The sequence below is a fragment of the Macrosteles quadrilineatus genome, unplaced genomic scaffold, assembly GCF_028750875.1.
Source record: "Macrosteles quadrilineatus isolate MER2022 unplaced genomic scaffold, UCM_ALF_1.0 Scaffold_10__1_contigs__length_6754688, whole genome shotgun sequence".
Lineage (NCBI taxonomy): Eukaryota > Metazoa > Arthropoda > Insecta > Hemiptera > Cicadellidae > Macrosteles > Macrosteles quadrilineatus.
The window spans coordinates 3,156,640-3,168,852 of record NW_026542603.1 but is presented as its reverse complement, the minus strand read 5'-3'; the positions used below and the strand labels follow the sequence as shown (position 1 = coordinate 3,168,852).

General features: G+C 34.4%; 1 protein-coding gene across 1 annotated transcript in view; it reads right to left on the bottom strand.

Annotated features, from left to right (window-relative positions):
• LOC129004633 (eEF1A lysine and N-terminal methyltransferase homolog) overlaps nucleotides 1-12,213 on the bottom strand; it is a 36,951-nt gene that overhangs the window by 5,336 nt on the left and 19,402 nt on the right. Inside the window, exons 6-10 of the mRNA XM_054433181.1 lie at nucleotides 9,377-9,460; nucleotides 1,924-2,113; nucleotides 1,264-1,447; nucleotides 822-997; nucleotides 151-286 (exon numbers count right to left, since the gene is read on the bottom strand). Of these exons, the coding sequence (XP_054289156.1) occupies nucleotides 151-286; nucleotides 822-997; nucleotides 1,264-1,447; nucleotides 1,924-2,113; nucleotides 9,377-9,460 (770 nt within the window). The remainder of the gene's footprint in view (nucleotides 1-150; nucleotides 287-821; nucleotides 998-1,263; nucleotides 1,448-1,923; nucleotides 2,114-9,376; nucleotides 9,461-12,213) is intronic.

The window sequence follows — 12,213 nt, the reverse complement described above, 5'->3', positions numbered from 1 at the left end:
TTATAACTGGAATTAATCTTACAAGTTTTGATACAGTTATTTTTACTTTGCAAGCATAAGCAAAAAGAAAAATGTATGTAGATGTGACACATAACAGCCAAAACATCAGATTTGAGCTCAAAGAATTGAAACAGTACGGAAATATTTTACCTGAGCTAGCAGCTTTTTTCAAGTAGTCGAGCCCATCCTCTATGACTGTTTGTAGTCGCTCGTCTTCTTTGAGATGGAAGTATTTTGTAGCAACTTCAAGAATCTTAGGATCAATGTCTACAGCAGTCACCCTCACCTGTAATATGATATGTCATTATCAACGCCAAAAACTCACATAATATTGAGCTTAATTATTTACTTTAAACTCTTAATTGATGCATATTTCATAATAATTTACAATATAAGAAGGTAAAGGAAAATAATTGTGTTTTATCGACAACTTCACTAGTGAAGATAGAGTAGCCAAGAGAGAAATCTTGAAGACAAGTGATATTTTACCACAATGAAAAGGTGATTTCTTTTCAAAACGAACAATACTAAAATAACAAATTTTCTGAGTTTTACATTTAATTTTTTCCCCCAAAATTTTGGTTTCAACACATCACTGATCAAAGCGTAGTTTTTGAGGCGAGAGCCCTTGGAGAAATAGTTTAAGAAGCCTAGTTCTTCTGAAGAAGCACACTTAGAGGAGCCTGTGTCATGAATTTTTGGATGCCACAACCCTCTATAGACCTATCCTGTAAAACGGTTATGAGCCAAAGCCCATACTACTAGGATGTGAAGGAAGGACATAACAAGTAATCTACTCATAAATTAGCCGGTCCACTTACGGAAAGGAAACAGTTGTGTATGTATGTACACAGTCCTCCACCCCCCAGTCCGATGACCAGAACATGGAAGGGTTTCTCCGTAGCCACCATAGTCACCCCCATAGTCATGTAGACGTGGTGGTCACAGCCCAAGTAACATAGGTCCACTGTCTTGATCGTCTCTCCGTTCTGTTGAACTGGAAATGAGAAAACATGAGTTAAAATTTTAACTTAAAATAAAACTAGTTTTTGCTTAGGCTTACTTAGGGTCTCATGGTCTGATCTGGTTAATCTCTTCTAACTTGCTTGATTCCTTTAAGAAATCATTCAACAATAGTATTAAGCTTGAATTACATAGAAAAGTACATAAACGTCTGATGGTGCAATGCCAATAGGTAACTTATTTAAACACAGACGCATTAAAAAGAGAACTGTAGTGAATCCACACATGCTGGTCCAATACCTATTTTCAGCTTGGACTCAGACTGTACGACACTCTGATTGACCAGAAACACCAGTCTACGGTAGAGTTGTTTGTCTCCTCCCTCAGCGTCTTCTATTATGAAATCACCCGAGATGTCACTCGTCCCTCGGGCAATCTCCGTCACATTACCTAGGTCTTCCGCCACAGAGAGGAATGGGATTTTCTGCAAAAAATAAATACAGTGTTTTGTGTTGAAACTCTTGAAACTGTACTTGCACACTGTACTTGTTCGTTTGTTTTAGTTGTATTATATGTAGTTAACACAATCTAATTATGAGAATTTATCATTTATTTCTGAACAATCAAGAGCATGGGTGCCACCAGGTAGGAAAAGAAGGGGCTGTGTCCTCGCATGGATTCGAACCAGCGCCCTTCAGATTTGTGGTCGTGGGGTCATTATATCTTCTGCGATCACTGCAAAATCGTAAACGTCTCATGGGGTCGCAGCAAATCCGTCAATATCTCCCACGGTCTCAACATATCTTTGATCTCTAACGTAATCATGGTGTCATGATAAAATGGCTTGTTACTACAGTATAACCGCCATAGCACATAAAAAACTAATATCTACTGTTTTGTTTTTCTAATTAGGCCATCCTTAACCTGTATACAAACACAACAGTATCGAATACAACTAACCGGTCGTGGGCCTGAGCTCTTGTAGTTGGGGGCCAGTCGCAATACTGTGTCAGATGTCTCGTCCTGCGTTGCCTTCAGACTCTCGTACTTGTGTTCTCTATGTAGCCTGATCACTGCAAGTCGGTCAAACCCGGAGTTCTGCACTAGAATTTGACGTCCTTCAGGTGACCCAAACAGCCACTCCCTTTCCCTGTGCAACACAATTTATAACCTTCAACTGTTAAGGCCCAATTGATATAATCCCAATTATTGATATAATCAACCCTATGCACTTTCATATTATACTGTAAAAAGAAGAAATAGAAACATATGTTAAAAGAACAACAAAAACAATGATACAAGAATTAGACTATATTGTAAAAATAAAGAATTAAAATATGAAGTGAGTGTTACATTTATGTCTAACAAAAGTGTATTTAAAATCAAATTATCAAAAACATTATGGTCCTTCGCAGCCACATTAATTGTGCACAGCATCTATTGTAAGTCCATTTTTATCAATTTCTGCAGTTTGAAGATTACTGTTTTCCACCAAGGAATCAACAGATTCACATTGTGCTGTTTTCCCATCCAGGAATCAAAAAGTTACACAATCACAGTCTAAGCTTTAGGATATTGGACCTGAATTTACATCTCTTATTCATTTTTTGTTCTTTTGACCCTTTTCAATTACTTTACCTTGTATGTACAGCCACAATTAGTCCCATTGTTAGACTACAACAATTCAAACTAGTTTCTTCTAACCCACTTCTAGTAACATGACGGATGAAGTAGTTAAGAAACTTAAAAGCCAACTTGATGCGGTCCAGTTTCGTAGAAATTGTACTTTAAAGAAAATAGTCAAAGTTTATAACCTAGGCTTAAGCTTAGGAACAACCACCAAGTCTGAAGATTGTGAATCCTTTAAAATTCGTAGTGCATCCATTCATGAGTTATTTGAGGAATTTAACACACTCCAATCAGAAATAATTGCTTTGAAAAGTCAATTAGGCTAGATGAATCAGATTATAGTGAAGTAGAAGAGCTTTCTGATAATGTTAGTGACAAATATTACTACATTTTAACTGTTAAGTCAAAGATTGTCCCTCCCGAAATTGAACAAGTACAAACACCTAGTTTTAGATCTGAAACTAACCATTTGCCCGTACAAAGCCAAGCAAAGTTACCTAAAATTAGTTTGCCTACATTTTCTGGCAACTTCAAAGAATGGCCTACCTTTTATGATTTATTTAGACAACTAGTGCATGAAAATAAATCATTGTCAAACATTGAACGGTTCATGTACCTTATTGGCTCATGTACAAATGATGCATTGAGGTTAGCAAAGAATCTCCCCATAACTGATGTCAATTATACCATTACTTGGCAAAGTTTTGTATCTAGATTTCAAAATAAGCGTAAACTTGCTACATGTTACTTGGATGAAATACAAATAAAACATATCTCCAGTAACTTCAAAATCTCCAAAGGCTTTCAGAAACTTCATTGATACCTTATCTGAAAATACAAGTGCCTTAAAAACACTAGGCCTAGATGTTGAGCAATGGAGCTTTCTCTTGCTTCACAGTGTTGTTTGCAAAATCGATCATAAGATGCGCACTGATTTTGAACTTAAACATTCTGATATTGAATTGCCTACTTTTGACCAATTTTTGAGTTTTCTAGATGAACAGTGTAAAGCTCTTGAAACGGTTCAAACTTCTGTGACAGAAGTTTCTACAAATAAACCGTATAATCAATACACTAATAATAAGCCTTATTTTCATCAAAGAGCCTGTAATCTCAATGCAGTAAAGTGCTTATTTTGCAAGGAAGCTCACACAATTTATAAATGTGAACGTTTTGGACGACAAACTCCTGCTCAGCGTAGGGATTGGATTAAAACACAAAATGCTTGTTTTAATCGTTTAAGGACCTCGCATAAACTAAATGAGTGTACTTAAAAAACTAGCTGTTTTAAATGTGGAGCAAGACACAACAGTTTACTACATAATGATGATATTGGCCTAACCAACAAGGCTCAGGTTAGGGTAAGGCAGAATAATAAAGTAGGTCCTAATGAAAATTCCATTCAACCAGCTGAAAAACTTAAGTCAAGTCCCTTGCATACATGCAGCAGTGTTAGGCCTTCTTCAGTTTTGTTAGGAACTGCTTTAATTCATATAAAGGATAGATCAGGTCAATTCCAACCAGTTAGAACTTATTTGATTGATTCTGGATCTCAGACTTACCTTATAACTGAAGATTGTTGTCAGCGCCTGTGCCTTCCTCGAAAGACATTCAATGAACATGTATCTGGTATTGCAGAATCTACTGTTTTATCTACTAAAGGAGTTGTATCGTGCACTCTGAAACCTCGTTTTGATTCTGAATTTCGCCTTCAGACTAATGCTGTGATTCTGAAGAAAATTACATCTCAAATGCCTTCTACCTCCCTTCTAGAATGTATCAAAGACGAATACAAACATTTAGAACTTGCAGATCCTACTTTTGACGTACCAGGAAAAATTGAATTTTTGTTGGGTGCAGACTTGTACCCTGAGGTAATAGATGGCGGGCGGATGCCTGCTCCCAAAGGTTACCCCGTTCCTTACCAAAGTAGTTTCGGGTATATTTTGATGGGTCCAATCGATTTTAATGACAAAATACAGCCATATGAACAGGTTTCATCTATTGTTTCCAATGTAGTACAGTAAAAATATGTTTTGACCCAAAAAAAATTAGCACAACCGGGGAATTTGGTACAGATGTTGGGTGTACCTTCCTTTTTGAACATACTAAAAGTCCCCTAAAATTGAAAGTGTGCTACGGCCGCCATATTGGAAAATGGCGGCATATTTCTGTATTTTTCGCTATAGTGACTTTATTATTAGAGATACATGAAAAAGCTAAATATACAAAATGTAGGTCATCTAAAAATGCACATTTTTGTATTTACCATCTTTCTCTAAACCCAACGGTTTTTGAGTTATTTGTTATTAAGTATATTTAGTTTTTTCTATTTATCAAAAATAGGCGAAATACATGGAAATTGACCGTTACTTTCAAGGATTATGATAATTTATCCTATTTAGTTAAATAGTGTGATACTATAAAATCTAAAAATTTAAGCTTATTTTATGAGTAAAACAACTCCGCCACAGCAAACCTGCAGACTCAGCAAATTTCCATTTGATTGGATGTTTTATTAAAAAATGTATATAAATAAAATTAGGTTCAACAGGTACCTAGGTTTGCTGCTACAGAAAGGTTATTATAGTGTGTTTTTTTTATATCAATACCTTACTATAAAATAACTAATTTTCCAAGTTTGATCAAAATATATCTATAAACAAGCAAACCGCAACAGTTAACTAATTCATAAGAATGGCATGGGAGTTTTAAATTTACAATAAACAAATTTGAATATACAAATTTTGGTTGTGTTTACTAAAAAGATGGCGATTATTCGTCACGATTAGAATATTAACCAAATGGGTTTTCAAAAGGAGATGGAGCCTGTTATTTAAGTAATATTAATTCGTACCAAACACGGAAAATATTGTATGCAGTAAGGTAATCTACCATATTTTGTAAAGTACGCAATAGTCATATTAATATTTTATCTTAATTTTTTTCCCATTTAATAGTTAACATTTTAGTATTTTGATGGCACCACCACACTAACTAACTATACTTGACATCCCATTGTAAATTTGGAAGGGTGTTTTTCGTGTCTAGTTCATGTTGGTGACTAATTAAGCATGGTATAGTTAGTTTTATTTATCAAAAATCGGTGAAACCCATCGCAATCGACGGTTACTTTCAAGGTTTACGACAATTATTCATACCACTTAGTTGATATCAGAGTGATAGTGGTAGTGTCATCAAAATATTAAAATGTTAATTTATTAAATGGGTACAAATGAGTATAAAATATTAATATGACTATTGCGTAGTTTACAAAATATGGTTGATTTCCTCACTCCATACAATATTTCCGATACTTGGTACGAGTTAATATTACAGTACTTAAATTACTTGCTTCATCTCGTTTTGAAAACCCCTTCGGTTAGTATTTGAATCGTGACAAATAATCGCCATATTTTTAGTAAACACAACCAAAATTTTTATATTCAAATTTGTAAATTGTAAATCTTAAGCTACCATGCTATTATTATGAATTAGTTAACTGTTGCAGTTTGTTTGTTTATAGATTTATTATGATCAAACTTGGAAAATTAATTATTTTATACTAAGTTATTGATATTTTACTAAAAAAACACACTATAATAACCTACCTGTAGCAGCAAACCTAGGTACCTGTTGAATCTGATTTTATTTAAATACAATTAATAAAACATCCAATCAAAAGGAAATTTGCTGAGTCTGCAGGTTTGCTGTGGCAGAGAGAGTTGTTTTACTCATAAAATAAGCTTAAATTTTAAGATTTTATAGTATCACACTATTTAACTAAATAGGATAAATTATCATAATCCTTGAAAGTAACGGTCAATTTCCATGTGTTTCACCTATTTTTGATAAATAGAAAAAACTATCTATACTTAATAACAAATAACTCAAAAACCGTTGGGTTTAGAGAAAGATGGTAAATACAAAAAATGTGTATTTTTAGATGACCTACATTTTGTATATTTAGCTTTTTCATGTATCTCTAATACTAAAGTCACTATAGCGAAAAAAACAGAAATATGCCGCCATTTTCCAATATTGCGGCCGTAGCACAGCTTCAATTTAAGGGGACTTTTAGTATGTTCAAAAGGAAGGTACACCCAACATCTGTACCAAATTCCCCGGTTGTGCTAATTTTTTTTAGGTTTATGGAATTTTTCTCATATTTTTACTGCACTAATGTTGCAACCATTGAACATTATGTAGATGATCAACTTAGACAAATTTGCAAATTAGAAGAAATCCCAGTCCATACATCAGTTAACCCTGAAGAAGAAAAATGTGAGATGATCTATTGTAATGCTGTGAAACGGAATCAGGAAGGAAGATACATAGTTCCGCTCCCTTTTAAAAACGAAGATCCTAAAATTGGAGAGTCGCTTGGGAACATGAAGTCGTCAATCAAAGCTATGAAAAGAATGAACAACTATGAAGTCCATCCAAAAAATGGTGTAGCTCAAACTATTATGTACCAGAATATGTCCAGTCATTATCGCGGGATCTATAATGCTAAACCTCGCATAGACATTGGCCCACCTTTTTCTCACAGACCCAAGCTACACAATACATCTAAACATCATACTTGGAATAAAAAAGAAAGTGAATTGTTCTACAGAAGCAGAACAAGTCATCAGTTTCAGCTCGAGCAAATGCTGTAACTACTTAATCACATAGTTTTGTGATTTTTTTTGTTAGTGTTCTGTCTATTTAACTTATCACAAAAATTGGTGTTACCCTTTACCATAGACTTCTTAATTGTTCCTTATTGAAAAGAAAATGTTTCTTTTGGCGGGCGGTATGTTAAGGCCCAATTGATATAATCCCAATTGATATAATCAACCCTATGCACTTTCATATTATACTGTAAAAAGAAGAAATAGAAACATATGTTAAGAGAACAACAAAAACAATGATACAAGAATTAGACTATATTGTAAAAATAAAGAATTAAAATATGAAGTGAGTGTTACATTTATGTCTAACAAAAGTGTATTTAAAATCAAATTATCAAAAACATTCAACTGTTGTTAAAACTATACATTTTATCCTCATATTAAAGTAGAAGCTGATTTTTCAATCAAAATGGACGTAGTTGAAGTGAGCTACCGACAGATCGTGCAGATGTAAATTACTGTTTTACGTAGCATTTACAGGACTTTTTAACCAAGTGAAACTGATAGGATGACTTAAGCTATAGCATCTTTGACGTCACTTTAACTAAGTACTGTAACAGCAAAAAATAAGAAAATATAAATTTAGACTAAACTATGACTGGCTAACTCAACTATGTCCTTTTTAAATAAAAAAATTGGCGATAGCTGGTTAATATACAAGGTGTTCATAAAGGGGTGTCACAAACCTCAGGGGCTGATAGTACTAATCAATCCAAACAAAAAAAGTTCATAATAAACATAGGTAGAAACAAATTTTGTTTAGCCGCTAGCCGCTATTTTGTATGTTTTACAAAACAATTTATATCTCAAGAATTATTTAAGCAACGGAAAAAAACTTTTGCAATTTAACAGCAATTTAAAACTTGTAAACTTAAATTACCAAAATAATGCTGATTTTATGAATAAATGTCTAGAACACTTTTATTTAGCATTTTTAATACCCTATCAAACGGTACCAAGTTCAAAAAGATTGATAAAAAATAGCTAAAATATAATGGTTTTTAGTTGTAAAATGAGGCAAACCTGACTAGCTTCGCCTTATTCTACCCCATACCCTTATTTTCTACACCCTGTAGATGAAATGTCAACTTCATTATACAATAGTCAATGGTAGTGTTTAGTCCAATAAAATAATTGTTCAATTTATATTCTTATGACAACAATTTTTTCTGTCTCTAATTGGCTTCTTTAAATAATCGTAATTGTTTCTTCCTATTTACTACCAAAAGGTTTTTTCAGTATAACAAATCAACTATTAACACATTTTTTATGTTATTATTTGTCTTTGTTAGCCTATTGTTCCTGTAGAAGGCTCAAGCCGAAATTTAGTATTTTTATGTTAAAAAGTGTGTTAATAGTTTATTTTTTATATTAAATTTTATTTTATTCATGGGCATTGTTCTCCAATATCTTAAATTGTCCATTTGTCTGAGAGTTTCATCTTTATTCAAAATAGGTGTACCTTAAAAGGTCGGCAAAATAGGTTTCTTACCAAACCTAGGTTTTTAGGTAAAATAGGTTTTTAGTCCAAACTTCATTGGATGTTGAAGAAAATGTTGACAACAGACAGAAGTAAGAAGCCTATTCCACCAATAAAAGAGTCGAGAGGCCAACTCTCTATGACCTCCAGGTCATAGGACATGGATAAAAAATTTGTGATTTGAATCTCAGCTTCCTCTAACAACTACTAGCATTGCCCTTTTGAAAATGCAAATGAATAGTCTTTAATTCTAAGTTGGTTTATTTGTTTTGCTTTATCAAATGGTATTTTGGTACCTAGTCTACAATTCTCTATTGATAATAAATTAAGTGCTAAGCTATTGGCAAAATTACCAGAGTGAATGAGCTTAATACGCATACATTTGCGGACAGTATCACTATATCTCAATTTGTTTGCTTTCAACTACATCATCAGAATAAGTTTATTGTAATACATTTTGTTCTTACTGTGAAGTGAAATTTGCCATGGCTAGGCTTACCTTTGTGAGTATCAGTTTGGTCACTCAGATTGCCATTTCACTGTAAGAGTGAAACTCCCTGCGAATAATTTGATCTGAGATCGTGGTTAAGACAACACAATCAACATGCCATATATAACATTTTCTAACCTTCCTTGAGGCACGATAAAAGCAGCAAACTTCATACTCCCAGGATCTTTAGCCTTGGGCGAATCAGCCACAGTCACTGTATACCTGAGAAATGTATTCAACAGTTAAGAATATTGAATGGATGAAAATAATGATACATTTTTAAAAAGCTGCACTATGTTTTGACCTAGAACTTTGCTAGTACGGCAGGATAAAGTAAAAACTAAATAAAATTGAATATTTCATCTCCATACAGGTGTCTGATTCTTTGGAAAATTCTTCCACAGTCGATTCCTATGTGTGGTAAATACTAGGGATGGTCAAAGTCTCAAAATTTCGGGAAATTTTAAATCTTGTTACACGAGACGAGATTTCTTTTTGGGCGAGATTTTTATCGGGACAAGAATTAAAAAAAAATAATTAAAAACGCCTGCAGAAAGTCAATGCAATACCCGCAATACAGGAGCGTGTTGTAGTTGCGTTTCCTTTGCGAAGGCGTTCTTATTTAATTAATTCTTTAAATGTAAATATTACTTTAATTATTTTAATAATGTTACTTTAATAACATTTGAGATGTTTTGTTAAGTGTAAGCAGTGTGAGGAATGTTTTATTACTATAAAAAGTCAAAACAAGTAACTATTTTATAAAAATTAATATTGCTTTTATTTTATGATTTATTTTATTTTAGGATAAGTTGAACTCTATCCTAACTGATATCACTATGTTTCCTAATCGTAGGTATTTTTAACAAGTTGGACGTGATTAATAAAAAAATGTTAAGTTATGCTGATGTTTTTTAATAAAAGATTGTAAATATTCTTGCCTATTATCATTATTTTTGTATTTAAACAGTCATCTAACAATGTTACAAAATCAGGTCAAAATTTTGAACGTGCATTTCCCGTTGTGTATGAGAAGGGAAATCCCGTCTCGATCTCGTCTCGAAATTTTATGAGAAATAAAAAATCTCGTCTCGTCTCGTCTCGAACTAAAAATCCAATCTCGTCCATCCCTAGTAAATACTAGTGTTAGGGTAACGACTGCATAGATGAAGTCTAAAATGATGGTTAAAGTTAAAACTACTGAGTTTAACAGCAAAACTTGTTAGTTTTTAAAAATACAATTAAAATAATAAATTAGGTACCTAAAAATTATGTAGAATTACTTTCCTCAGTTAAAAAATACTAGGATTGCTTTCATAGCAGTGAAAGCCATATGAGCGGAGAAGTAATGTTTCATGGTTTAAAAAAAGCAATAGCCTAAATGAAAAAATGTTTATAGATATAATACAAAATACAAATGTTCCCACACTCTGCACTGCTAGCCTTTACTACTTCCTTCACCACTTCTTACGTCGTGGACCTGTTTCCCTCCTTTTCTAGAGCATTTTAAGATTGCAGATATATTAATCTTACTGCCACAGACAGTTCCCACACACTGCACTGCTGGCCTTTACTACTTCCTTCACCACTTCCTACATCGTGGACCTGTTTCCCTCCCTTCCCATAGCATTTTAATATTTTAAATACAATAATCTAACTGCCCCAACGCGTTCCCGCTCACTGCACTGCTAGCCTTTACTATTTCCTTCACCACTTTCTACGTCGTGGACCTGTTCTCCTTCCTTCCCATAGCATTATAGTATTGCAGATACATTAATAATAATGTAACTCTCATAAACGGTTCCCACACTCCGCACTGCCAGCCTTTACTACTTCCTTCACCACTTCCTGCGTCGTGGTCCTGTTTCTTATTAACCTCCCTTCCCACAGCATTTTAGTACTGCAGATACATTAATGTAACTGCCACAAGTGGTTCCCACACTCTGCACTGCTAGCCTCTACTACTTCCTTGACCACTTCCTTACTTCGTGGACCTGTTTCCCTCCCATCCCATAGCATTTTAGTATTTTAGATAAAATTATCTAACTGCCACAAACGTTTCCCACACTTCGCTCTTCTTGCCCTTACAACTTCCTTCACCACTTCCTACGTCGTGGACCCGTTTAAGTTTGCCATTTATGAGATGGATCCATGAATGTGATTCACCGACGAATTGTTTAAGATAAAATGTTATTTGTTATAACGTTATAAACCTTATTTAATTAAGCAAATCAAATCAGTTAAATACTGTACCGATACCTAATAAAGTATGTTTTATCTATGACTGTACCTATTTGATCAGTGGTGGTTTCCAAATTGCTACTTAAATGTAAACCTAAGACATTTTCTGTATTATTTGCAGGTGGCCGATTTACCGAATAAGCACGGTAGGCACGTGCCTAGGGTGCGAGGCAATTGGCTTTTTTGGGGGGCGCCAAAAATTTGAAAAATAAAAAAAATTGGTGGTTGTTTGCATGCGACTGCGGTAAACTTCTGATAATCCCTCGCAGCCGTGTAGACATCGTAATCGTCTCCCGCGTTTGCGACGAGATTCTTACTATTTTCAGCGGTCAGGTCGTTTAGACATAATTATCGTCTTCCATGATCGAAGCAATATATGAGCATATCCCGCGGTCGTGAGGAGATTATCATGGTCTACCGCAAATGAGGCAAAATTATGATTTTTTCCCGCAGTCGTAAGGACATTATCTTCGTCTTGCGCGATCGCGGTCAAATTCTGACCACCCCTCGCGGCTGTGAAGACATCATTATATCGTCCCCCGCGGTCGTGTAAACATATTAATCGCCTCCCACGATTGTGACACAATGGTAATCATCTTCCTCGGTCTTGTGGAGATCATCATCCTCTTCCGCAAACTAGGCAAAGTACTGAACTTTTCCCGCGATCGTGTGGCCATTATCATCGTCTTCCGTGATCTCGGCAATATTCTGATCATCATCATTCTGTATACATG